General features: G+C 38.9%; 1 protein-coding gene across 6 annotated transcripts in view; it reads right to left on the bottom strand.

Moving 5' to 3' along the window:
- Window positions 1-25,634, bottom strand: part of NELL1 (neural EGFL like 1) — a 277,675-nt gene that overhangs the window by 201,702 nt on the left and 50,339 nt on the right. For all 6 annotated transcript variants that reach the window (XM_051777275.1, XM_051777277.1, XM_051777276.1 and 3 more), the window contains exons 5-10: window positions 16,396-16,492; window positions 10,528-10,600; window positions 10,197-10,279; window positions 6,150-6,284; window positions 5,201-5,303; window positions 1,789-1,862 (exon numbers count right to left, since the gene is read on the bottom strand). In XM_051777275.1, the coding sequence (XP_051633235.1) occupies window positions 1,789-1,862; window positions 5,201-5,303; window positions 6,150-6,284; window positions 10,197-10,279; window positions 10,528-10,600; window positions 16,396-16,492 (565 nt within the window). The remainder of the gene's footprint in view (window positions 1-1,788; window positions 1,863-5,200; window positions 5,304-6,149; window positions 6,285-10,196; window positions 10,280-10,527; window positions 10,601-16,395; window positions 16,493-25,634) is intronic.

Here is a 25,634-nt window from a genome sequence, read left to right as displayed (position 1 = left end):
TAGTTAGATGGAAAAACAAAAGTTAAAAGCCTCTTAAGCTTGGATCAGTACCCATGCAAAGAATAAAATATCTATCTTCAAATAAAAATTGAAATGTGAAATTTCAACTTAATCTTTTTGACATTATCCCATCTACAAATATATCCTCTTTTAGAGACACAAAGATTTTTAAGTCACCTTTATCAACACTATTAAATTCACAGTTGATGTGTACCCTCCACTGCGTTCCTTCATGGATCATCAGTTTTTGAAACCTGATGTCTGTTATTCAAGTCTGGAAAATTAAACCATGTTAAATTTGTTATAGTCCTCCCTATCACAAAGCCTTTCCTTTATTCATACAACACCTTGTCTGCACAGGACAGAAAACAATGACACAGCCATTTGACTCATCACCACTCATCCTTCATCTAGTGAGCATTCCTAATTGAAGCAGAAAATAAGGAGGTGTTTTGTTTACAGATTTAGGAGGTCAAAATGCTGAAGACATATTGAATGAACTTCCTATATGGACACAGCACCCCACATAAGCATGCACTTAAAAACTCTCTCCAGAATAGCGAGGTGTAACATCTACTTGAGGCACAGCTGTAGAAATACCTTGTTTGTTGGGGTGTTTTTTGAAGGCATGGATGCATTATTTTTTTATGGTGTGGCATTCACAGATGTCATTTCAAATACTTATCAATACTCTCCATTAAGATGTAAATACCAACTGCAATGTTACTGTAATTAGCACTGCCATATCATTTTCCTTTAACAATAAGCAAAATTCAAAAGCTCTTTTCATTATTTCACTCATGTCTAATGATAGGTATTTGATGGTCACTATTTGCTTTTATTCTTCATGAACATATTATCATACTCATAATGATGAATATAACACGTTAATTTATAGCACAGAGAAGTTCTACAGACCTTCAGTCTCTCTGGTTTCACTTTAATGTGAAAATCCCCCGTTCTCATTTTCCCCTCTCAAATAAGCATTCTATGTCATATTATAAATAACAGGCAACTCAGTCTATCTTCCAAGGCAATGACCTTGCCCACATATTTGTATATGCAGTGCTGAGCACCCCTCTACAGATACACAGTAACAACAGCAAAGTAATTCCGCATAACAAGCTGTTTTCACAACATCTGCAACCAGTTATTGTCCATTTCCATTAGTGAACATAAAATTGCTGCTCTCTACACTCAACTACAAGCACAACAATAACCAGATCACTGTAATCTTTTCCAATACTCTCACATTCACCAACACTCCCTGAGTGGTTCTAACACAGCCTGTTTACCTGAGCTCTTAAGTACCGACTGTAGTTGCCTAAGTGTTATGAATTTGCCAAGGAAGACCCCAGTCCAGCCCAATACTCAGTAATGTACCTTGACAATTAGGAGACCCATATGGAGTTTAAATAACACTAGGGGAAGTATAGAGTAACTCAAACAATACAAACCAGGTTGCTTGAATTGCTTTTAGCAATTTGGCTGAAATTAGTAATTGCCTTAAGATGCTGCTATTTTTTTCTAGAGCTCATGAAAGCAGAGAGAAAAGAGAAAACATCCTTCCAAGTCATTTTGCCCCTGTTTTTCCCATCCTGCAAGGGTAATATTCCTGCCTTGTTTTCGTATTTTTGGCTTTCACTGACTTCAAGGTCACCTTTTCAAGACAACAGATGTCACATTTGCATGAAGGGAGCCTAAAGAAATGCACTAACTTTTCACTGTTACTTCTGAACACCACAGATACATTTAAAATCAGGAAAAGTTCACACAACTGAAACTTACTCGACATTCCCTGCAGCTCTTGGTTAATACTCGTTGACCTTCTGCTAGCACTTTGCCTCCATAGATACACTTTGCTGCAATTGGAGAGAGGAAGGAGGCAGATTAAAATTAAATTAAATCAGTATTTAAGCAGTAAACAAATGCAAGGCATAACACAAAAGTAAAACCAGTATTCATTGAAAAAATATGAATACGTTAAAACTATGATGCATTTTGCTTTCATCAGAAGTCAGTATTATAGATAATTACAAGCAAAGCGGCAAACAAATAATTAGTTTTAAAGAGAAAGCAGCATTTTTACCCAAACTAACGAGAGGGAATAAGAGCATAAACAACATGTCCTGGACTAAATTCCTTATCATTCAATGGCAAATATTTTAACTACTGACATTCTGTAGACTAGCTACAGTATTTGTGTTATTAGAGGTATTTGTGAGTCACTTCAAGAATTGGAGACATTTATTAGTGTACAGTTCATCAAGAGAATAATATAAGCCTAGATTTCAATTAAGTCTTCATATTTTTTTGTGGATACAAAGGTGAACTCTTCAACTTGCTGGAGCACTGCAAAAATGGATTAGATGCAGTGAATGACTGTACTGAATCAACAAACTACGAAAATCTATTTCAGAAAAATATTCCTCAAGCACACACGAAATAAGCAGATTTCCCAGGAAACTGAAAGCTCCTACTAAAAAATTCTTGTCTGAAGTTTTGATCCTTCTGCCAAAGATAAGCAGCTCCACAAATGAATCAGCAGACTAGAACTTGTGAGCATTCCTCATTCATTTCAAGGCAAAGTGAGAATACTGCCACCGTGGAGAAGGCAACCTCGAGCAGGGCCACAGTAGCACAGAGCTTTGTCAAGTATTACCACAACTACCACAGTCCCCTTGCAACTACATATCTAAATTTCACTTCCAGAGACGGACAGTAAATCCATTAATTAAAGAGAACAGCGGGACTGGTATGATCTCACACAAGTATCCATTATAAAAGCACCCTGCATTTCTGGCCAGGTCAGTGCTAAACGCTGATAAAATAACTTTTTGTTGTGGAGATTCAGCTCTTTCTGTACTTGACCAGTAACAGTCTGACCTATGGCACTGAAAGGAAAGCTAAAAGGTTTGAATCCCACGTTACAATTGAGCAGAGCTCTTAAAGCTTCCCGAGGCAAGCCACATGCACAATGCCATGTTCAGAGTACTCTGTTCTCAAAAGATTCAGACTACCTAGGACTGCTCTACCTCAATTTCTCTCCTGAATACCAAGGTAAGGGAAGCACTCACAGGTGCATGTGTGTCCTCCTTACAGCTGATAGCAGTTGGAGTATTTATTCCACAGCAGCAACTGCCAGAGCCAATTTGATTCCCAAATTTTAAGCAGAAAGGACTGCTAGATCATCTTCTTCTAACGAGTTTTTGTGAAAATGCTCATTTCTTAAAAATAAAAAAAAACAAACCACCTAATTTTCAGGAGAACCCAGTTTTCATCACCACCAAAGCATTTGAAAAACAGGCTTCTTCCTTCTGGTATCCTAATTTTCTTTGTTTTTTGAAAGCTGCCCTAGTTTTTATGCCTGACTTGTTGTGGTCTCACTTCGAAAGAACACTTCAGATCAGGAGGCTTCATTTAAATTAGGAATCCCAGTACCTATTTTTGGGAGGATATAAATAGAGAAATTTCCTTTTTCTTTCTGTCTGTTCTCCTGACATGAATGTTTTTAGCAAAAGAATGGAGACACCAGAAAGCAAGTTCATGTACAACTCAGAAGAAGTGATATTTTAAACAAAATTATAGTCTTTTGTCAAATATTATTTGAAAGGCTAAGATGGCAGGGATCAAAACTGAACCACCTAAACCCCTTAACATATCAGACATTAGAGCTACTTTGTTCATTAACCCTTAGCTGAGACAGAAAAGTGTTCAATAATCCAGCCATTCAATAATCCCTGGAGACGGCAAATTACAGCTGATGATTCTATCAGAGCTAAATAGAAAAAGCAGTGAGAAAATAACACCTGCAGTGCAGCTCTTTGGAAAACCTCTGCAATTACTACTATCTCCCCAAAAGTGGCTAACTGTGGTCCTAGCACATCATTTTGTCAAGGAGCTCGCATTTACAATCCATTTCAATCAACTTCCACACGTCCCTTCCCATTGACTGACATGCTGAGTTCTTGTCAGAATAACAAGCCAAGTTTGTGCCAATCACTGACAAAAGGCAAGTTTGATTGTTCCTCTTCCCATCACAAATAACAGGAACACAGTTTACCCAGGGGGATATACATTGAACCTAGGATTTTGTGCCTTACAATTCCTTTGTGTCAGATTCCAGTTGCTTTGCACACACGCGCCAAGAGGAGAACCCAGTTTCAGGAAAGAACTTTCTAGACTCTGTGTCGCAAACAAAAACATTTTGAGACACAAAAAAAATAGGCCAGCATGGCCACTTTACCACTCAAGCACTCTGCTCATGTACTCTTTCAGTATGCAGAATATTCATGCTGACATATAGCTGAGAGAAATGAGATTACATAAGTAAAGAAGAACAAGTGCAAGATCACAGCTAAAGGATATTTGTGCATGGAACTAATGAATTCCACAACTGAAGAAGGGTGACAGAATGCCAAAAAAGTGTTATTGTTTTCCTAATAAATCTTAAAATTATTCAACATCCCTGTCTTAATAAATTATTGAAAAACTCATGCATGAAGTTTACCAGTCTTCCAGAACAAATCAGGGGAAAGATAATTTCTCAAGGTATGACTGGCATCAGTATACAGCTCAAATTTTCACATAAAAATTGTCTTTGTTCCTTGTACTAACTATTAAGGCAACAAATATGGAATATTCCTCCCATGAACATTAATTGACAGCTTTCATTACCAGAAGAAGAAACTGAAAGCTAACAATAACACTGATCACAAAATTTACTTAACTTTTCTTTCTTCTCATTAATTTATTTTTAAATTAATTACAGCAAACTATCACTCCACACAGCAATCCTAACCCAGGGTCTGATATTCTGTCATGTTTGTTTTAAAGAACAACCTTTCAACCTGAAATAAAAGACAGGCAAAAAAGTAACAGTTCAGTTCATTATTCATCACAACAGAAAGTTCAGACCATAGGCTTGATGCTCCTCTGCATCAACAGGGTTCCCAGCCCCAAACCAGATGAATAATTTTCCAGTGACCATAGGTAAAAAGAGTACCTAAGAAATTTGCAATACTTGTTTCATTTCTCAGCAGTTATTTATTTTCATCTTAAATCAAGCCTGCCACTGTGACTCGTGTCACTTGAATTACCAGGACCTCTGAAAGTCATTACAGAATGTGCCTGCTGTCAGGACAGGTTTAACTCTGCTTAAATGGAAGGTGAAACTGGGAGGTCTGTGTGATGTACTTACCCTTGCACACTTTGCAGCACTGACTTTCCACATGCACTGGGAGAGCATCAGGAGGACACTCAAGAGGGGGACAGGACATCCTTCGGCACTCCACGACTCCACTCTAAGCAAAGGGTTTTAAGACAAAATTCTACTACTACCACTGCAGTTAGTGAGTATTTTACACAAAACACAAATAAAGACTATTTAAGTAAATGAAAATAGCATTTTGGATTACAAACCCATCCTTCACTAACAGATCTAATCCCATCCAACTACAAAATGAATCAAAGTGCATCTGAAGCTGAACTGCCCTATTTTGATACATATTACTGGTTTTACCCCCCATTCCCTGAGCAAAATGCATTAAGTGGAAAGCATAAGTCCCTGTTTATAAGAACACAAGCACTACTTTCTGTATGCTGTTCCAATCATCTTTGAGATTTTTAACAATCAGGTTTCTATTTTCCTGAGCAAACAAAGGCTCTCTTCAGATATTTATCAAATAATTTCAAAGATACAAGTTTTACATACTAATTCTCTTTCTGTTCCTTGTATTTTTCCGACTGATAAATGCTGAAAACAGAATCTGCAAGTTTTTACCATGCAAGATGCGACTAAGCATCTATGAATACTATTAAGATAATGCTTCCTTTTTGAAAAAGCTACTGCAGTGAAAACAATTCCAAACACAAGCAATGCCACCTGTTCACCCCAAAACCATAAAGCCCTCACTGCTATAATTAAAACAAATAAGAAAGCACTGTCGAGGGAAAGTAGATTTTATTTATGAAGCCTGCAAATACACAATGTCAAAATTTTATTTATTTTATCATTCTCCTCTCTATTGTCCATACTGCCTCTAGATGCATACTAAAAACATAATAATTCTCAGAGTTAACATAATGTATTCAAAGGCCATTTTCACATTTTTGTTAGGTCCTGTTCTTGAAACTCCAGAAATTCTTACTTTGCATGTGCAGTTCCTGCAGTGATCATCTTCAACCCATGAGTCTTTGTCTCTATAGATCAATCCATTTACTTGACAAGTTTTCTCACAATGACAGTCTTCCAGTTGACTCAGTCTTGTTTCTGCATAATTTAACTATAAATTAAAGTAACTTGATGAGATTTATGCAATTCAAACACATTATTTAAAAAAGCAAAAACAGTATAGCTATTTTTAGCCATGCCAAGTTTGCCTACAACTTTTGAAACACTGACCCAGGATATCAGCAGGTGTAAACTAAACCTATTCCTCAGACTTTGATGGAACTATCCATGCTAATTGACAACAGTTTATGACTCATGCAACAGTCTCTTGTACAGCAACTAAACCCCTCAGGAATGTCTGGACATTACCAGAAGTACAAAAAGACAATTTTCTTTTTCTTTTAAATTTTTAATCGCTCATCAATCTGATCACAGGTAAAAAAGCAGGAAGACTGGCAGACTGACTTCCCCATCTCATCACTGTTAAGCATCAGCTAGACTAATGCTTTTAACCTTATAACAGCAACTGATATCTGAGGGGGAAAGAAAGCATTTTAATTCAGTGTAGTACATGATCAGGGAGAAGTCATGCTCCTGGAGTAAACCCTGGTGGCACTTAACACTCCTCCCTGTTCCCATTACCTCCTCAATTCCAACGACTTCAAATGCATATCAAGAAGCTAAAACTGATGCATCTTTTCCAAGTATTGCAACTGCAGGCTAGAAATTGCTGTGTTTACTGATGAGATACTGTGCAATAACAAATGGGGACAATGCTCATTCTCGTAGCAGCAGCAGCAAAGGACAAGGCTTTTTGAACCATACTCTCCTCAGCCAGAGCACAGACCTCCCTTTCATACAAAGGACCACCTTAACATCCTCCAGAGAGGAACCACCTTGTACCCAGTATCATGATCTCTAATCCCTAAGAGCATTCAAAATTGCTTTACCATTTTCTAATACTAAAAATAAGTAAACAAATGTAGAAATATAGGCTTAGAAATAAGTATGTGCATTCTTTCCTGGCTTCTCTGCCCATACAAATAACTGAAAGATGACAGGTTTGTGTTAAAAAACAAAAACAAAAAAACAAACAAAAAAAACCCCAAACAACAACAAAAAAAACACCATATTGTTTCTGACAAAATAAATAACAAAAAATACCAAAAAAAACCCCAAGTCATCAAAATTTGTAAGGAACATTTTGTTATTCATAAAAGTGTTCCTGGCATATAAACCCATGATGTAAACAAACCAGATTAACTAGTCCATCAGTGAACTCAAGTACTCGATTTTTCTTGATTTTAATCAAAGTCAAGCTTCAACCTTTCTGACCTCAACCAAGCAAAGGCTCAGCAGAAAGTTTTGTGCTTGAAGTCTTCATGTAACACCCGAATACAAAGCACATCCTAGTGTGGGCCCATAATTTACCAAAAGAAATTATATTCCACTCAAAGAAAGGCAGGAGATGCCTGGACTGATTTCAGCAGATTGTTAAAGCTGCCTGAATTATTTTAGCTATTACATTTAAAGAGGAACTAACAGTACTCTAGCACGGCAGTTGGGAATGCTGCAATATAGCACAATCCTCTTCTCCTGCAGCAAATTAACATTTTAGCCAGATTCTAATACTGTGACATACAGTGTGACTCAATTTAAGGACAAAAGATTAAATCAGTTGGACATATATACTGGAGAGATTCAGAATTGATTCAAATCATGACAAAAATAAAATAGGTTTTAAAAGCTAGCATTTATTCATCTTTAAAAGCTACGTCTTCACAAAACATGGGTAGGAAGAGGACAAAAGTGTGGTTAGATTGTTACAGGTCACGATCAAATGCTCCTGTACTCAGCACTCCTGCTATGCTCTGCTGGGCCCCTTACACAGCCCCCATGTCCCATCCTGAGCCAGCACTGGACTCAGGGGACCCTGAGGTAAAGCCCAGGCAGGAGGGTACTCCCCTTTCCTGCCTTCATACTGCACAGTTTGCACAGCTACTAAAATTATCAGAGCCTGAAACACTAGTTGGGTGTTTTCTTCCCAGGCTAGACCAGCTCTGGGTCTTCACAGTTTTAACGTATATAAACTGCACACAAACATTCATTCCAACACTCCTTGGTCAACTCAGGGCTGTGATACAGCTGTAACCAAACACAGACTGAAATCCTACATATAGTGGAACCTAAAAGCAACAACTAGACATCAAACCACTTTTTCCAAAGGTCTTGTTGTTGTTCATGCTCTGCACCTCCTGCTGCAGGACCAGGCTCTAGGGATCCTTGCTCATGTTCATTAGCAAGCCATTCTCTGACCACCTGCCCTGCTCAACGGGATCTCTGCAGGCAGCTCACAGCCCTCCAAAGCCTTGCTCTCTGCCTTGACATACATCATCCCATACAATATACTTGTATCTACATTAGTACCACTTGTGGCTATTGTGGCTAGGACTTAAAAGGCCTAATGCACAAACCTTAATGCTTCCCTCCAGACCTTCAATTTTTAACTTGCATTTGTCTACCAAATTAACCTCCTTTCCTGCTGCATGCATTTTTTCCCTGGACAACAGTATTTCTGTAACAACTGCAGTGAGACAGTCAGTAGACTACTACAACAGAAAAGGAACTTGCAATGAAGGATTATCCCAGCACCACTTTATGAAAGCACAGAGTCTTTGCAGTACAAATACTGTGTTATTTGCTTCCCCTCATAAAGTACTAGCAAGCAAAAATATAATTAACATCAGAGGAAGCAAGTTCCTCAGTACAGTGCATAATTGGAACTTGCTCATACCACCAGCAGGGCTCAAAATAATTGCCTCTCTTTCACAGCACAAGCAGAAAACTGAACTAAAAGCTTCACATTTTGCATTTGGAGCCAACCTGTCCAAAGCATGTCAGCTGAGTAAGTAGATTGTCAGGATAATGCTCACATTCTCTAAAAAATAGTTTCCCCTTTCCTGTTGGGAAGGGAAAGAACTCTTACAGGCAGCACAGTAAAAAGTATAATGTTTTTACACAAGCAGCACTACTATGCAAATCCTATTTCTGAAATTCCTCTTCAGTTACTACACTGAGATTAAATGCATCCACAGGTTGTTGAATTTTCACTTAAATCTGTAAGTAATTAACACATAAATGCTGTTTCAGAAGAGACAATTAATTGTCCTTTACCACAAACCAGATGGTTCACCAACATTAACCTCCAAAAATGTTCAGATTGTCCTTTAACACACATTAGAGGTTCAGTCACCTCTAAAACAGTTTCCCACCCCAAAACTTCACCACAGCCTTAGCTGAAGGGCCCTGGTTCACACAGGGGTTGACTGTGTATTGTAGGAGCAGAGCCTAAAGGAAATCTCCAAAATCCAAAACAAGCAAACAAAAACCCCCCCCCAGCATTATAGGTCCCCATTCATCCAATTCATGATCCAAACCAGGGGGGAAAAATAAGAAAGAAAAAAAAAGGGGGAAGGGGGGAGAACAATCCCCAAAATCTAAGCCCACACCACATCACCTGGAGCTGGATTAACTTTCACACTGATAAAAACCACTGATCAAAGGTGATGTCGAGATCAGCACAGCCAGCAGGTTCACAGGCATTTTCATTTTGGGGCCTCATTGCAGTTCCCAGGAAGGACACTATACCAGTCCTGAAGACTTCCCACAAACAAACACATCCCCTTGGACAGCATCACGTGGTGAGGAAATTATTGAGGAATTTCACTCTTCTTTCTGCATTTATCCCTCAGCATGAAAAGGGAAATAAGGCTAGGGCTTCTTACCAAAAAAAAGTAGGTATCTGGGCATTTTTTTGTCACTATCTTACAAATAATAAAGTAGACAACAGAAACTCTATTAAGCTTAAGGGACATCCGTGGATCTATATCCATAAGTCTACTGCAGACAGGGAGGAAAAAAAATGGCTCTGCCATGAAAATGTAGAATAGCTGCATAAGGAATAAATACTTTCATCTTAGCACAGAAGGAAATGGGCAACTAACAAAAAAGCTTAGGTACCTACTTTTGCAGTCATTTTTGCCAGGAGTTCTTGCAAATCCATGATTCCTTGCACCAGACTTAAGAAATCACTGCAGGTCGGGCATGCTCAATAGAGGAAGAGTAAAAAGAAACAGCAAGGAAGAGAAGGAAAGACACAATAACCCATAAATAACCAACAGCCTATCATATTTGATTTATCTGAACATAAAATGCAATCTGTTTACACAGAAGTTCTGCCTTCTGGAAGTGAGCACACGCAAAAAAATGACAAGCCCGAAAATATTATTTTTAAAACAAGAAAACAATCTGTACGAAAAATCTAAGATAGAGAAAATAAAGAAATTGCTACTTACTGCGATTCAGATTAGGACACTGCGTTATATATCCATTAGGTATAAAGATGACTTTCACATCTTGAATAACACCCTTTGTAAAAGAAGAGAAAACTGGTAATACAGACTACAAACATTGACTTAAATCTGTAGAAGATGTTTCACAAGTCATTTCTTCAGTGGATACGAAAAAATTACCAGCTCACTCTTCTTGTGAGGAAAATAACTGAAGATGGACAAAATGTAACAACTCCTCCTATCAGCGTGTTTGGATTTTTATTTTCATAGAACGCAGAAATAATACGGCTTTGTCTTTTGTAATCGCCAAATATAAGCTGCTTAAATGTCTTAAAATGGGGTGAGACTGGTGAAAAAAGCAGTAAAATAATAACCATTGCTCAAGCCGATGACACACTTTTCGAAAAGACAAAAAAAAAAAAAAAAGAAATTCCACAGTAAAACTCTTTAGTGATTTAGCCAAATAAGTCTGTGAAATCAAACACTGTGAAAAGACAAGTATATAGTGCCAGATGTAAGTAATAGTTTACACTTCCATTGTTTGCTTTCATTTAGCCTACTAGCTCTGTGTCTCAACAGGCAGTTCATGTAATCGTGCCATCAGTCAGAATGAAATCCTCTCTCTACCCCTGACAGATAGAAAGATGCCCTGCACAGGACTGGTAGAGGGTCAGAGCCAGTAGTGCAGGTTGTATGATGATCCTAAACCAACCTGGGCAGGACAGGAGAGAGGCAGGACCAAAAGGTCCAGTGCTGGTTTCATCCTCTCTTGTCCCTGACCTGCAAAGATACCCCGATGGAAGTGGCAGATGGCCCAGTATCCCTGCACACCTGGGCCCTGAAGAACCCTAGATCCTCCAGATAGTCCAGAAAGTGCTGAAGGTTGTGTTTGCTCTCTTAAGGTCAGGACAAAGCTTTTGCTACATCTTCAACTGTGCAATGTACTCACTTCACAAGATCCACCAGCTTTAATAATGTCATGGTCACTAAGGGAGAGGAGAAAGGGAAAACAAGGGACCTCTAGGGCTGATAGTTGCACTACCCCTGCCTGTTAATCAGATGTTGTGACACAGCTCTATCTCCTCCCAGACACTGAAGAATTTTTTTAATCTGAAAAGAAATTTATCATGGCAGCAGTTATTATCTAAATAGATTACTGATTTGCAAGACTATGCTTTAATTCTCAGTTAAAATGCCAAAGAGTGCGTTTTGCAGACCAAGGACGTAGTCACTTGCTCACAGGCCCTTGAAGTCCACCCATAAATAAACTAAAGGCCTCAGATAGCCCTTGAAGCCTGGTAAGTACAGCAGGTAACATATGATTTAACATTTATATGGTCATCTGTTAAAAGAGCAGAAGGTAATCAGCAAGCTCTGTTTCCTGCTTACTGTTTCATGATCAAATATTAACTGAAAATATTAGTAGAGATAATCAGATCACACTGTCTTTCTTGCATAAATATATACATTTATTAACCTTTTCATCTATGAGAATAATGAAACCATAAGCAATGAGAAGTAATACTGTCACTGGAAATGGAACATCCTGAAAGCCATTTTCCATACTTTCTGTCAGCAGTCATCAGTGAGAAATTAAAAGGTGAGGCATAAAATATATTTCAACTCTTAAGTCTCTCCAGTGAAAAGCTCAACCAAGAGAAAATGAGATTGCAAAGTTTCACCAGACCATATCACTCAGCTAACAAGGCACCATCCAGAGAGAAGTGATAAGGTATTTTCTTCAGCCTTTTTTTTTTTTTAAGTGCATCTTAAGCTTCAAATATGTTTGTTGCATGAGAGTCACACTGCTCAATTGTCTTTTGGATAAATTTGCATTTAAATACAGCCTGAAGAGGAAACACAACTACTTTATTTGTCTCAATTTCTGGCCACGTAAAAGCATAGAAAAAGATATGAATATGAACTTCAGTTCACTAACATAGATGCCTTTTAAAAGTCTATAACCACATGAACAGAATGAATATGATCAAGTATAGAAGAGAACTTTGAAATGGCAGAAATTTTGATGATGTATTTTTTTAATAGAAAGACTTCATTATAGGCAAACACTTATTACAGCCATAATTATTGTAACAAACATGAACAAACTCAGATTATTCCTGCTTGAGCATTAAGTCTAGGTTACTGAGAGCTCGGATTTGGCCTTGACAGGGAGATGTCAGCAGCCAAAATCTTTCTAGTTTTACCCTCCCAAGCAGGCATCACCTTTATACTATCATTAAAAACATTTGGTTAATGACAATCAAAGCTTCAGTTCAGCATCAGGACTCGCTGGCATGAAGAGCCTTCATCTGTGCAGGCAGATTACCCGCTACAGGATGAAATTCAGGTCTGCAGCAATAAGTATCAAGCCCATCCCATCAGAATGTAATACAACAGTCCAGATTATGGCACTTCTCCTGTCTCTACTAAATAGAACCCTCCTCACATTCTGTGAAAAGGCTCATATATTCCATGAGCTCTCCACTTCTGCATTTTCATTTCCCCCATTGCCTTTCACCCTCTTTAAAACCTCCTTCTCCCACAGAGCTAATGGGAGCCACACAGCTGTGCCCGTTGCACCAGCCAGGGCTGGGGAAAGGCTCTGCTGGAACACCAGCAGAAATGCCTGAAACTCATGTGCCTAAGCAAAGCCATGCCAACACCAGCAGATTTCCACTGGATGAGCACTGTGCTGCTCCACACAGTGCAGACATGCCCCTTGCCTGTACAGCTGCCCTCAGCACGGTATTTAGTCTGCACCTCGGTCCATACAACTCTGAGTCCAAAATTATTATAGAGTCATATGAGATTATATATAGATATGAGATATACATATGATGGTGTGCAGTAAAATTACCAAAATGCTTCTCAAGCACCTAGCATACAATCCCCAGACACAATATGCAGGATCAATAGAGCCTGCTCTAGCAGTTATGAAAATTACTGTCTTTCTACATGAATCACCCTGTCAGCAATGCATTAATAAGCTCATTTTTGCAGTAGCTCTGTGGAGGGACCCCTAGGGAGAAGGGTTCTCCCCAGCAATAAAACAAAATCTTGCAGATAATTCTGATCCTGACAGCAATCAGATCCATCCCAGAGAGAGAGTTCCTTGGATGTGTGGCAACACTCTTTTTTCTTTCAGTTGCATCTACTTGGGTTTCCTAATCTGATTATAATAGTATTCTCTAGCCCTAAAACAAATCTGGTGTTTGGGACACTGTCCTGGTTCCGACAAGGACAGGGTTAATTTTTGCAGTAGCCAGGAGGGGTCATGGCTAGGACATGGAGGTTGTTGCTGAATGACACTTCCACTGAATTCCATAACTACCATGGACAATGAGTGTGGATCACTCCAGAGACATCAGTCATGAGCTGCTGATGCAGCTGGCAACCAGCCAACAGCACACCAGCCCTCCTGCCCTGGAAGACATCTAGGATGGGTAGAACTCCTGCCCTGGAAGACATCTAGGATGGGTAGAACCCACAGTCATGGACTAAATGAACTCAACAGACATCTTAGAGGGATGGCCGTTGACTACGGAAATGAGACCTGAGCTTGTGTACATATATATGTGTGTATATATATATTCATATATATGTATATGTAGTTGGAAGGTGTAGGATCTGGCCATGACATAAATGGTATAGAATAAGGGGTGGATAAATTAAGGCTGTTGTGAATGGTACTCCCCAATTCAGTGCCCCCACTGAGATTCTCCCAAGCCACAGATCCCCCTTTCTCTCCCCATTCCCACTGCAGCAGGATGGAGTTGAGAACTGAAGGCACAGAAAGTGAAGATCACGAGTTGAGACCAGAAAAATTTACTGGGAACAGCAATGAGATAAGAAAATGAGCAGTAACAGCAACAATTTTGATAGCAAAGGGTATAAGAAATTATTCACATGGACAAACATTCATGATAATAGACAACACTGGAAGGCTCCTTCCACCACGTTTCTTCAACCAGAAGGAAGCCCTTCTCCTCAAGGAGTCCCTTTCCCCCACCCCTGTCAATGATGTGAGGTGGTATAAAATAACCTCCATGTCCTGGCCATGCTCCCTCCTGGCTACTGCAAAAATTAACCCTGTCCTGGCCAGAACTGGGACAGAGCCACACAAACAAACCTGAAGTGTCAGCACGTAGTTTTCAGTGGAAGTAACTCATGAGATTGCCTTCAAACCAAACAGACAATGCTATCTTAAGTCAGCTCCACATTTGTTCCCACCACTGCTGTGCTACAACCACACTGCCTTGTCTGAACTCCAAGTGCTTGGTCGTAGCAGATAAGATACAACCAGTAAGACACACCAGTAGCAAGGGGTGAGACTTCAATTCCCTTGATTACACCATAGAGCACTTCAGTCCCCAGCAAGGCCACAGGCCCAGCAGGACTACTTGTGGAATAATCACTGTAAATAAGGATGTGGAACAAAAGCATAAATATGAAAAATTGCAGCAGCTGGTCACAGTGACTCAGGAATATCATATCCCTCCTGCCTCTTCCGATATACTGAAGAATTACGATCTAATATAGGCGTGAGATTATGACCAAAATTGCTTTAATGCTACTCATTTATGAAGAGAAATGACAATTAATTAACTATCATTAAAGAAAGAAAGAAAACTTTTGGAATGTCGAAGATGATACTCAGAACAGCATCCAGTGTTTTTTCTTACACACAGTTTTATGGTTCCAGCACACACACAAAAATGCTAATTCTTTTTTAACGCTCTTATTTCCCTGCAGATCTCTGTTTACACATTAAGGAAAATATATCTATTTTTTTATATGCTAAAACAGTGAAACAAATTGCTCTGAAAAAGAAAGGGAGGTCCTGCTGAGCATGTAAATATATGGAAAGAGATGTGTGCTCTTTACAAACTGGCAAAATCCCAAGTTTTTGCAATGAGTAAAGTAAAAAAATTAAGACTTTTGAAACTCGCAAGCAGGATTAAAAAAACCACAACCAATTATATTTCTGCCCTGAAGAAAGTTGGTAAAATATTCAGGCATGCATAAAGCAAAGTAAGGCACTTGTCGGCTTTCATTATGATCAATAAAAATTGTCAGTTCATTAGCATATCATTAGCTACCCTGCTGTTTCCAAAGTGTTAACACATAGAAATATTAATTTGCAAATATATAATATCCCAGAGTTCTGAGGCTCTGACTCCCTGCATAAAATAAGAATTTCAGATAGGCAACTCCAATATAACTTCTTCCTTTCCCCATGTAGCTATAAACATATGTTTACCATCTGTGGAATAGTGGGAAGCAGCTGAGGTAAAAAACCAACAGCTGTAGAATAAAATAATGCTATCAATTCCACTTCCCAGTGACAGCTCAGCTGCTGCAGGATGAAATGTAGTCCAGGTTCAGAGCAATTCTCGGACCATCATTTAACTTAAAAGTTAGCTTTTACCTCTGTCTCACAATTAAAATTGGTAGTTGCTATGCTGAAATAATTTTAGCATAAAATAATTGTCCTAGCTTGTTAAAATCTGGGGACTTTGAGGAGAGGTCCTCAGAAAAAGGCAACTTGTAAAATTGTCTAGGAACTGACAGCTTCAAAGGGAAACCGAGTGGGTGGTAAATCACCTTGGCAACAAATCCATGCCCAGATTGAGGATAGGCAGATTGGCCTATTGCTGCACTATAGACTCCTTTCACACATAAACACTTGTACTGTGGCTTCTAATCCAAAACTGGAATAAATATCAGAAACTTTTACTTTGTAAACAAGCTGTTTACCAACTGTCCGCTGTTTCTACAGTTCATATTTCATGAGTGTGAGATAACTAAGTGGAAGTATCTTGTTGACTATTACTTTTCTTCTTCACACGTCATTTCATAACTGCTTACCTTAAAGAAACCATGTTTCCTGTTTCTCTGTCCGAGCCATAAACTGCTTTCAGGTGTCAAATTCGTTTCTGGGGGATCAATGACACGTTCATAAATCCTGTAGAGGGAATACATTGCCATTATTTTGAATTTTGCCATTGAATTTTCTTTTTCCTCTGAAAACTTTCAGAATTAGTTAACAATAAAAGATGGAAAGTAGAAGCAAAAAAAAAAACCCCAACATTAAACCCTAACATTAAACACAATACTTATCATTGATAGTGATGAAGAAGGTATATTAGAACTTTTAAAGCACCTACCATAGTAGGGAAAATAATAAAATAGGACCATCCTAGTCTAGGGATGTCCTTCAAACTCAACCATCCACCCTGGAGAAAACATACAATCATACAGAAGATCCAACCAGATCCAACAACCCTTTGGGAATTTCAGGCTGGTTAGAATTCTGAATGGACTTCACAAAGGAACTTTATTCCACACTACTACACTACTCCCATGTCTTCCTTTTCTTCTGGATTTGCACATGGACCTTTCTCCCCTCATAGAATTCACTCAGCCTGGGCACTCACATGTGGTGCCACCACTGCCCATCCAGCTGGTGTCTGTCACCAGCACAGGTCCGGCACAGGATGGGACCTCTTTACATATGCATGGTATCCAACAATAGCAGCAAGTAATACGAGCTCCATAAGCAACCTTTATGGACTGCATAAACTTGCACATGACTGCAGCACTCTGCATACCAAATTTTGGAAATTAAGTCGTGAAAAACTGTTGTAAGACAGAATTTTTAAATCAATGAAGTATTTGGAGTTTGAAAAAGCTTTTGCTTGGGGGTTTGTTTGTTTATTTTTAGAAAAGCTGCAATGAAGTTTCCATAACAACTCTTCCAGGAACACAGACCACTACAATGATATCATCATTTCAGAACATGAAAAATTCAAGGCCAGAGTTACTGACCTTGGATTCTCATATTGCCACGTCACATCGGAGGGAGCCATGAACTCACTGCTCCATAACAAAACCAGCACGCTTAATCAGGATTATTGAGAGGATGATGAAATCTGTTTCCATTACTATCCAGCTCACAGGGAGTATGTATTGCTGTGTAATCACACCAGCGTGACAGCCAATAGAAAAGACTCTGAACACATCAAGACCTTCAGCTTAAAGAGGTGAAATTATCTGTGGTGAAATTAGTTTTCTTTAAAGCTACGGCTTTAAAACAAACATGAAAAACAAACACCAAAGAAAAACACAATCAACCCAACTCATTGCACAGTTATCTTCCCAATTCCACTCCGAGTGTTTCTAGCACAGGTTCACCAGTGTAATCATTCATTTTTCACACTGGAAGTTGCCACAAGTATTGGGTTTGCATTGCAAGGTTCTGTTAGCAGGGGTGGCTTCTGTGAGAAGCTGCCAGAAGCTTTCCTCACGTCCAACAGAATCAAAGTCAGCTGGCTCCAGGATGGACCTGCCACTGGCCAAGGCTGAGCCCATCAGGAATGGTGGTAATGCCTCTGGGATAACATATTTGAGAAGGAGGAAAAGTTACTGCACGAGAGCAGTTGCATCCAGAAAGAGGAGTGAGAACACATGAGATACCCAGGACAGTGTAGAAGGAGGGGGAAGAGGGGCTGCAGCCTGTGGTAAAGACCATGGGGAGGCAGCTGTGCCCCTGCAGGCACATTCCCCATCCCCCTGTGTCATTTGAGGGGAGGAGGTAGAGAAAAATCAGGAATGAAGACAAGCACAGGAAGAAGAGAGAGGTGAACTGTGAAGGAGCAAGATCCCTTCGGACTGCGGCAGTGAATGGTAGGTATTCTATTTCTCATTACTCTACTCTAATTTAACTGGTAAGAAATGCAACTAATCTCCCCAAGTCAAGTCCTTTTTGCCTGTGACTGATCTCTCCCTGCCCTTATCTCGCTCCACAAGCCTCTCATTACACTTTTTTCTCCCCTGTCCAGTTGAGGAGGGGAGTGATAAAACAGCTGCGATGGGCACTTGGTGTCCAGCCAGGGTCAAACCCACCATACCACGTTATTGGAAAATTCACATATTTGCAGAGGCCTAGAATAACATCCCAGTATTAAGGAACTTCCAGAAAGGTTGATAAAGTTCTTTATGTCAAAGTACAAAGAGTCATATATTCCACCCACTTTTGCTTATCAAGAAAAGCAGTAAACCATTTGTCAAAACCAAATGGAAGCAATCTATAAAACTAAAAGCAAACATACTATTTTTTAAAAGAGAAAAAACCAAGGAAAATCTTAAACCTAAAACAAAATAGTTATATGAAAATTACAGCTTAAGAATGCAAATACAGGACTCAGAAGACTTCTTCTAATACTCATAATTTTATTGCTCAAGTTTATTATAGGAATTTTGCATGTACCATCGCTATCAATATTTTAAAGTGTAAATAGATCCCTTCTGCCATACCTCATGCAAAATCTACTGAGATGCAAAACTGCTGCAAAATTCTGAACGAGGAACCAAAAATTGATATGCTCCTTGAGAGCATGTGCACTGAATTCCACTTTCATATTAGGAATTTGTCTTTGCATATATAACACAACTTTATTCAGGATTTTGGTTAATAATGAAATGGGAAATTTCTCATCTCCTAAAGACTAGTCAATATTCATGAAAGAACACAGTTTCTGCTAACAGATAAAATCCCAGTGCTGACCAGGTTCAACAACACTACTTATTGAAGAATATTTGATTTTTATTCACCTGACCTATTCAAAGTTGATGAAGATACTCGACAGTATCTCTGTGCAATTGCATACTAAAAAAAAAAAAAAAATCAAAACCTAACTGACATTGTTATATGACAGTTCAACAATAGCAAGTAAGGAAGACAAATCAGAGACTGAAGCAGCTTATCTTGTCTTTTCTGATTTTTTAACAGTCTTTCAACCTATGTGGAAAGGGCTCTATCAACCTTCTTTCCAGAGGCTCTTAAGAAAGTGCCATTCACAGGCCACAAAAGCTCAGGATTCCCCATATTCCTCTACAGTTCTACCCTAATTTGAATTCCATTTCTGAAGCAGGTATTTACCTTAAATTAAGGGATTAATTAATGCTTGGTTTGTGCCTTATTCCACATATGTCTGAAAGACTGGTTTGTTTTCTTCTCATAAGATCTGCCCATGGAGTAAAAGGCTCAGGATTCAAGAGAAGGTATGAGATGTAAATCAGTCCTTGATTATCTTCCTATGTCAAAACATGTTTTGGTTGCCACTATCTGGTTTGCAAACAATGTGAACTTACTTTATTACTGTACACTGTTAAACACTAGCAAAAAAAAAAAAAAGCCCCAGCAAGCATACACACAGCATATTGCTAATCCTATCAGCCCCTCTATACTATTGGGAAATGAAAAGGTCATAAAGCACATCACCCAAAAAAATACAAATCAAAACCAAAGAAAATAAATAAACAAAAACTCACAAGGAACATGGTTTACCATAGACTGTTTCTTCAATGAAAAGGAATTAAAATTCCAATAAGACTGGAAGACGCTAAAGAGCTGTAAAACAGCTAAACAAAGTAATACTAGAACTACATGGATGAAACTTTTTCAAACCTCAGCAAACAGGGCTTCACCAGCTATACACAATAGCAGCTGATAGCCAGCAGAGCTGACTGAGGCACAGTGGGAGCAGAGCCAGGAACTGGACCCATCTCCTGCCTGCCAAGCTCTGGTTTAAATCACAAAAACATGGTAAGCGGTGCTTTATTCCTAGAACAGGTTTTTGAGGAAGAGAAGGACTTCCTGGGTATTGAAGACAGCCTGTCAATACAAAATAATTACAATGGCATGTGCATTAGTAATTGGGAATAGGGTTTCACCCATAAGTTAGCACTACTCATGCATGTACATCGCAAATCTCTCAAATATTAGTGGTCATTCAGGTGGTTTTTCCGGGGGTTTCCACACTTAGACAAACCCATAAAGCATGAACATTCTGTAACATATTTCAAAGTGCAATTAGAAAAGTTACTGCTTAAAGGTGAGGTTCACTTATAACTGTTGCTTGTGAAGTGGGAAAAACCCTTGCTCTGCTTCCCTTTCGATATTGGTTTTCTTTGGAAGGAAAGTAGTTTTCAGGCTGAAAAAATATTTTTGCTGAATAGAAACAAAAGAATCCTCTTTTTTACAGCTACATTAAGCTTCCACATCACTTACTTTCCCTTGCTTGGCTTTCTGGGCTGAGGTGTGTCACCTTCTCTGGCTTTACACCCGCTTGACCAATACTTTGTATTTGGCATATGAATGGCTAAATTATACACTTCCAGTTTATGAAGTGCTGGTCTAGAGCTCCTTGGAGAACAGTTTTCAATACATTTGGCTTTGATACCGACACAGAGAAATGTGCAATACACTTCACAAGAAAAGGAATGCTCAGAAAGAGGACTCCAGGGAACTGTGGTCACTAAAACTACTGCAGGCTGAATAGTCCCTCCAACATGAGGAGACCCAGGTCTCCAGGTTAATGGAAGCTCTACTACATACTTCAGACTTTCAGATTTATGATTGCTGCATTCAATTCCCAAGAGAAAGCTTGATTTGCCCCTACTTTATGCTGATATATTTCAAAGAAGCTAAACCATAAAACTGGAGTAATAACAATGAACCAATCCTACTGTCTTGAAATGTTCATGCTCAGAATACATTCACTAACCTCTCATCCTTTTACCAAAATGTAGTGAGAAAAACATCTGTTAGTAGACAAATACCCATGATATTCTTGTGTTTTGTATCCACATCTCTACCCTATCTGCACACTTTATTAAATATTCTTATGCAATCCTTGGGAACACCTTTCTCAAGGAATCAATCCAAACAGGTGTCTCTGCCATAATGAAGACAATATGCAGATAACAGAAAATCTATAAAATAATCAGTGGATTCCTGAAAGGAGGCACATCTAAAATATTTGCATGCTAATACATATACACACATCCTTCTCTGCACAGAAGAACAAGTTGCCTAGAAATCAAGCTCTGTTGGACAAGGAGACAGTTCCCTTCTGCATATTCAATATAAATTATTTTTAGCATCTTTATAATGTGTAAATATACAACAGTTTAATGTGTATGTATATAATACATGATGGTAAAATAGGGAAATATCCTCATTTTACACATGTACAAACTGAAACACAGAAAGACTGATTAACCAAGATCACAAAGATGGAGTCTTTGCCCAAAGTCTGAGCCATTAGACCAAGCATGACTGACACTTAGCTGCCTTACACAGTGGGTCACACTCCCTCTGGAAAAAGCATGACATAGAATTGTCTCTTGCAGTGAAGATGATTTCTTACACATAACTTTTAAAAACAGAAGTTAACACTGGGAGAGTATTTCCACTTTTGTGGAGATGCAGCTCTACTTCACACAGACAGTATTGGCCATGCCAGAAGCATTTTCAAAATTACTGAAATATTTAGCAGAACACGAAAATAAACTTTATGTCTGCTCACATTAGAGTACAGCAGCCAACATAGACTGATCAGGAGGTGCAACTGCCTAAAATTCTGAACAATAAAATAGAGTGCAATTCAACAGTCACTACAAAGCAGCACACCAAATCATGACATTTTCAAATTCTTTCAGGTTTAAAATATGAATGGGTTACTAAAATAAGAACATGCCTTCTCCAATTTGCAGGCTAGATAGGAAAACCCCGAAATTAGCTCACTTGGTTAGAGCATGGTGCTAATAACACCAAGGTTGTGGGTTTGAGCCCTGGACAGATCAATCATTTAAGAGTCAGGCTCAATGATCCTCATGGGTCCTTTCCAACTCAGAATATTCTGTGAAATCTGTGAACACACACACAGCCCTAAACTGCATTAATCAGGCTTGAACCAGAGAGATTTAGACTTGTGAAAGTATAAAAGCCCAGGGTTTCCTTTGCTTGGGGTTCCTCCTCCAAGGCACCCAGCTTGAGCTGCTATTTCGTTATTTAGTTTTTGCACCAAGATTAAAGTATTTGAAGGATCTGGACTTCTGTGACCCTGCTGTGGGAAACCTGGGGTCAATCTGGCAGGGAAACCTGGTCTGACTGCGTGAGTGTGGTGTGTGCAGGGAGTCAGGCAGGGCACCCCTCAGCTCACTGGAGCTGCCCACCGTGAAGGGTGTGACTGCCAGAACGGCTGCTGGATGGGCAGACAGGGCACTTTCCTCAGCATTAGTTTATTAGCAGTACACTTCAGAAACTAATAGCTGCAGCCCAAATATCCTTGTGGCTGAGGCATGGCAAGAACTTCCTGTCTCAGTCCCTGGTCTCTATTAATGCAAGAACAGGCTTTTTTTTCCTGATATGGCTGCCATAGGTACTGTGTTGAAGCTATAAATTTCCATGGAGAGAACAGGTGTTGAGTTCATCACGCCCAGTTTCAAATGTCTCACAAGTTTATGCTTACAGTGGAGCTAGTTCTCTAGACTCATTTAATGAGGAGACCTAAGTGTTTCTAGGGTGTGATTCATCTTACAGTAAATGAATCACTCTCTGAAGGCCGCTCCAACAGCTGCACAGGAGCCCTTCCTGACACCAGGGTGAATCATCAAAACAGATTTTTGCAATTCAAAGCCTGATCCTCGAAACTGTCACTCTTGCAACCATTCATTACCCTGTACACATCCATCTGGATCTTCAGATCCTTTAAATACAGTGATGGGTGTGGAGAAGTTCTGTTCATGGCAGTCTTTGAAATAGCACTGTCAATGTCTGAAAGTCAGAGGAGAGAAAGATGTTCCCCCGTGTTTTGCATCAGTCTTTCTCCTGATCTAATTTGCAGAGGTGCTGACCACCTTTGACCATTGCTAATCTCTGGGTGAACCTTCAAAAATTCAGTGAACCTAAAATTTCAAATGAGAGGCCTCCTAACACAACCCATTGTATAAAAACAACCAGCTGCTTCAAAGAGTTTGTCCAACATGTTTTCTGAATCTCAGCTCCATAAAGAAACTGATTATATCAGTCCTGAGCCTTAGGATACAATATTGGCATTTGTATTTATATCTATCCTTCCAGAAGGATTAAGAACTGATTTTAAAAATAAATATTAGGATATCTTTACATATTTCTCTTTCAACCCATTCTGTATATGCTTCCCTATGAAAATGTGTCAATACCAATGTGATTGGATTTTCTTGATAGTATTTACAGATAGGATGCATTATTTGACATGCATTCAGTTCTGCAGCAACTTTAACTGAATTATTCATTCAGTTTCCAGTGTTTGGTTTCATAAAAATAAATTGAGGGAAATTTTGATTTTTTTTGTGCTATCTCCTCTGTCATAGTATAGGAGTTCACAATCACTTAACAGAGGAATGCAATTTAGATTAAAATCTTGGAGTTTGAAGGAAACCTTTTCTTATTAATCTTTGAATACACATAGTAACTGCCAACTATTTAATCAAAAGTTATTATTCAGCTCTGGGAGAAAAAAAAATAGGAGGTGTCCAGTAATAGTACATGTTAGGTAAAAGACTCAGGAGTGCATGCTCAATTCTCTTCAAGCTCTGTCAGCCAAATGATTCCATTGATTTTCCTGTACAATCACAGAGATTAAGTTAATGTACTCTATTTTTCACTTTGATTAATTCAACTAAAAATTTAAATTTAAAAATAAAAAATAAAAAATATAAAAATAAAAATTTATCTAAATATAACTGATTAAAAAAAAATCTTTTTTTTTCATTCAGAAGAAATTCAAACTAACTTTAGAGACCCTATAACACACAGGAGGAAATTAAACAAATGCAAGTAAAGATGGTTAGAAGAGAACATTTCACTGTCAGGTTTGAGGGTTTATTCTCCACATATAAATGGAATAAAGGTAAATTCACAGAGATATTATCTGCCTGTGTGGGGCTTTCCTCACAAAACACAGTAGGTTTTTCAGTTTCCTGCAAGGTTATCAATGAATTTTAGCAGAACTTCTTGAGCACTAAACTAAAACCAATCACCATTATCGATTCAAAGTAAAGACACGACCCACTGAATGACAACAGTGAAGGGCAGAAATCCTTCTTTCTCAGAGTACTATGCCTGTGTAGTGTCTTTCAGCTGGAGATCCCGAGGTAGATTCCAAAACTTTACAAACAAGGTCAATATTACGACCTTTACTCTGCAAATGACAAAACAGACACAAACGGTTCCTGACAATAACAGTCTTAAGAGTGTCTAAGCCCTAGGCTAACAGCCTGTCTACAAGGCTGCAGTGTTTACCCATCTTCATTAAAAAAAAAAAACAGAAAATAGGTTGAGTCAGACTCTAAGCAGAAACAGAAATTTGGCTGTTTGCTTAAGATTTTTCAAGAGTTGCAGGGAAAAAGAATTATGGCAAACTATGAGGTCAACTGTGTCTTACCTGTGATGGATCCAGAGTGGGACCTTTAAGATCAAGACAGGTAGTTTGATACCCAAATGTTTATTGTGTTGCTCAGCTTTGGCAACTGTACTGCTTTTGGCTAGGACAGAGTTAATTTTCTTCACAGCAGCTGGTATGGTGCTATATTTTGGATTTGTGGATAACAAATCCAAGTTTCAGCTAATGCTGAGAGGGGCTTACACAGTGTCAAGGCCTTTTCTGCTCCACACACCGCCCCACCAGTGAGTGGGCTCGGAGTACACAAGGAGCTGGGAGGGGACAGAGCCAACTGAATATCCCATTCCATGTGACATCACACTTAGCAATACAAGCTGGGCGAAAGGAGAAAGGGAATGGGAACATTTGGAGTTATGGCATTTGTCTTCCCAAATAACCACTATGTGAGACAAAGCCTTGTTTTCCCAGGAAACAGCTAAACACCTGCCAGCTGATGGGAGATGTGAATTGATTCCTTATTTTGCTCTGCTTTACGTGTTAAACTGTCTATCTCAACTCCCTTTCCCCAAACCCCCCTTTCATCCTTCTGATCCTCTACTCTATCCCACTGTAGGGGCAGCAGCTGTGTGGTGTTTAGTTGCCTAACAGCACCAAAACACAATAGAAACCTTTTTCTTTTAATAATGTTTCTATTAAAAAAATATTAAAAATATTTGTCTGGAAAAAATCCATTTTGAAGTGGTAAATCTGAGCTGAATAGCACGTGGTTCCTGGTCTTGGCATTGCCCATAAAACTTGTATGTAATCTACAGGTGGCAGAAGCACAAAAGAAATGTACTTGTTGCTGGTTTTGATGGAGGTGATAACTTTTACCAT

Source organism: Manacus candei, unplaced genomic scaffold, assembly GCF_025592945.1.
Source record: "Manacus candei isolate 608988 ecotype Guabito, Panama unplaced genomic scaffold, ASM2559294v1 h1tg000009l, whole genome shotgun sequence".
Taxonomy (NCBI): Eukaryota; Metazoa; Chordata; class Aves; order Passeriformes; family Pipridae; genus Manacus; species Manacus candei.
Note: the sequence above shows the minus strand (reverse complement) of the source record. Positions and strands in the feature narration are given on the sequence as shown.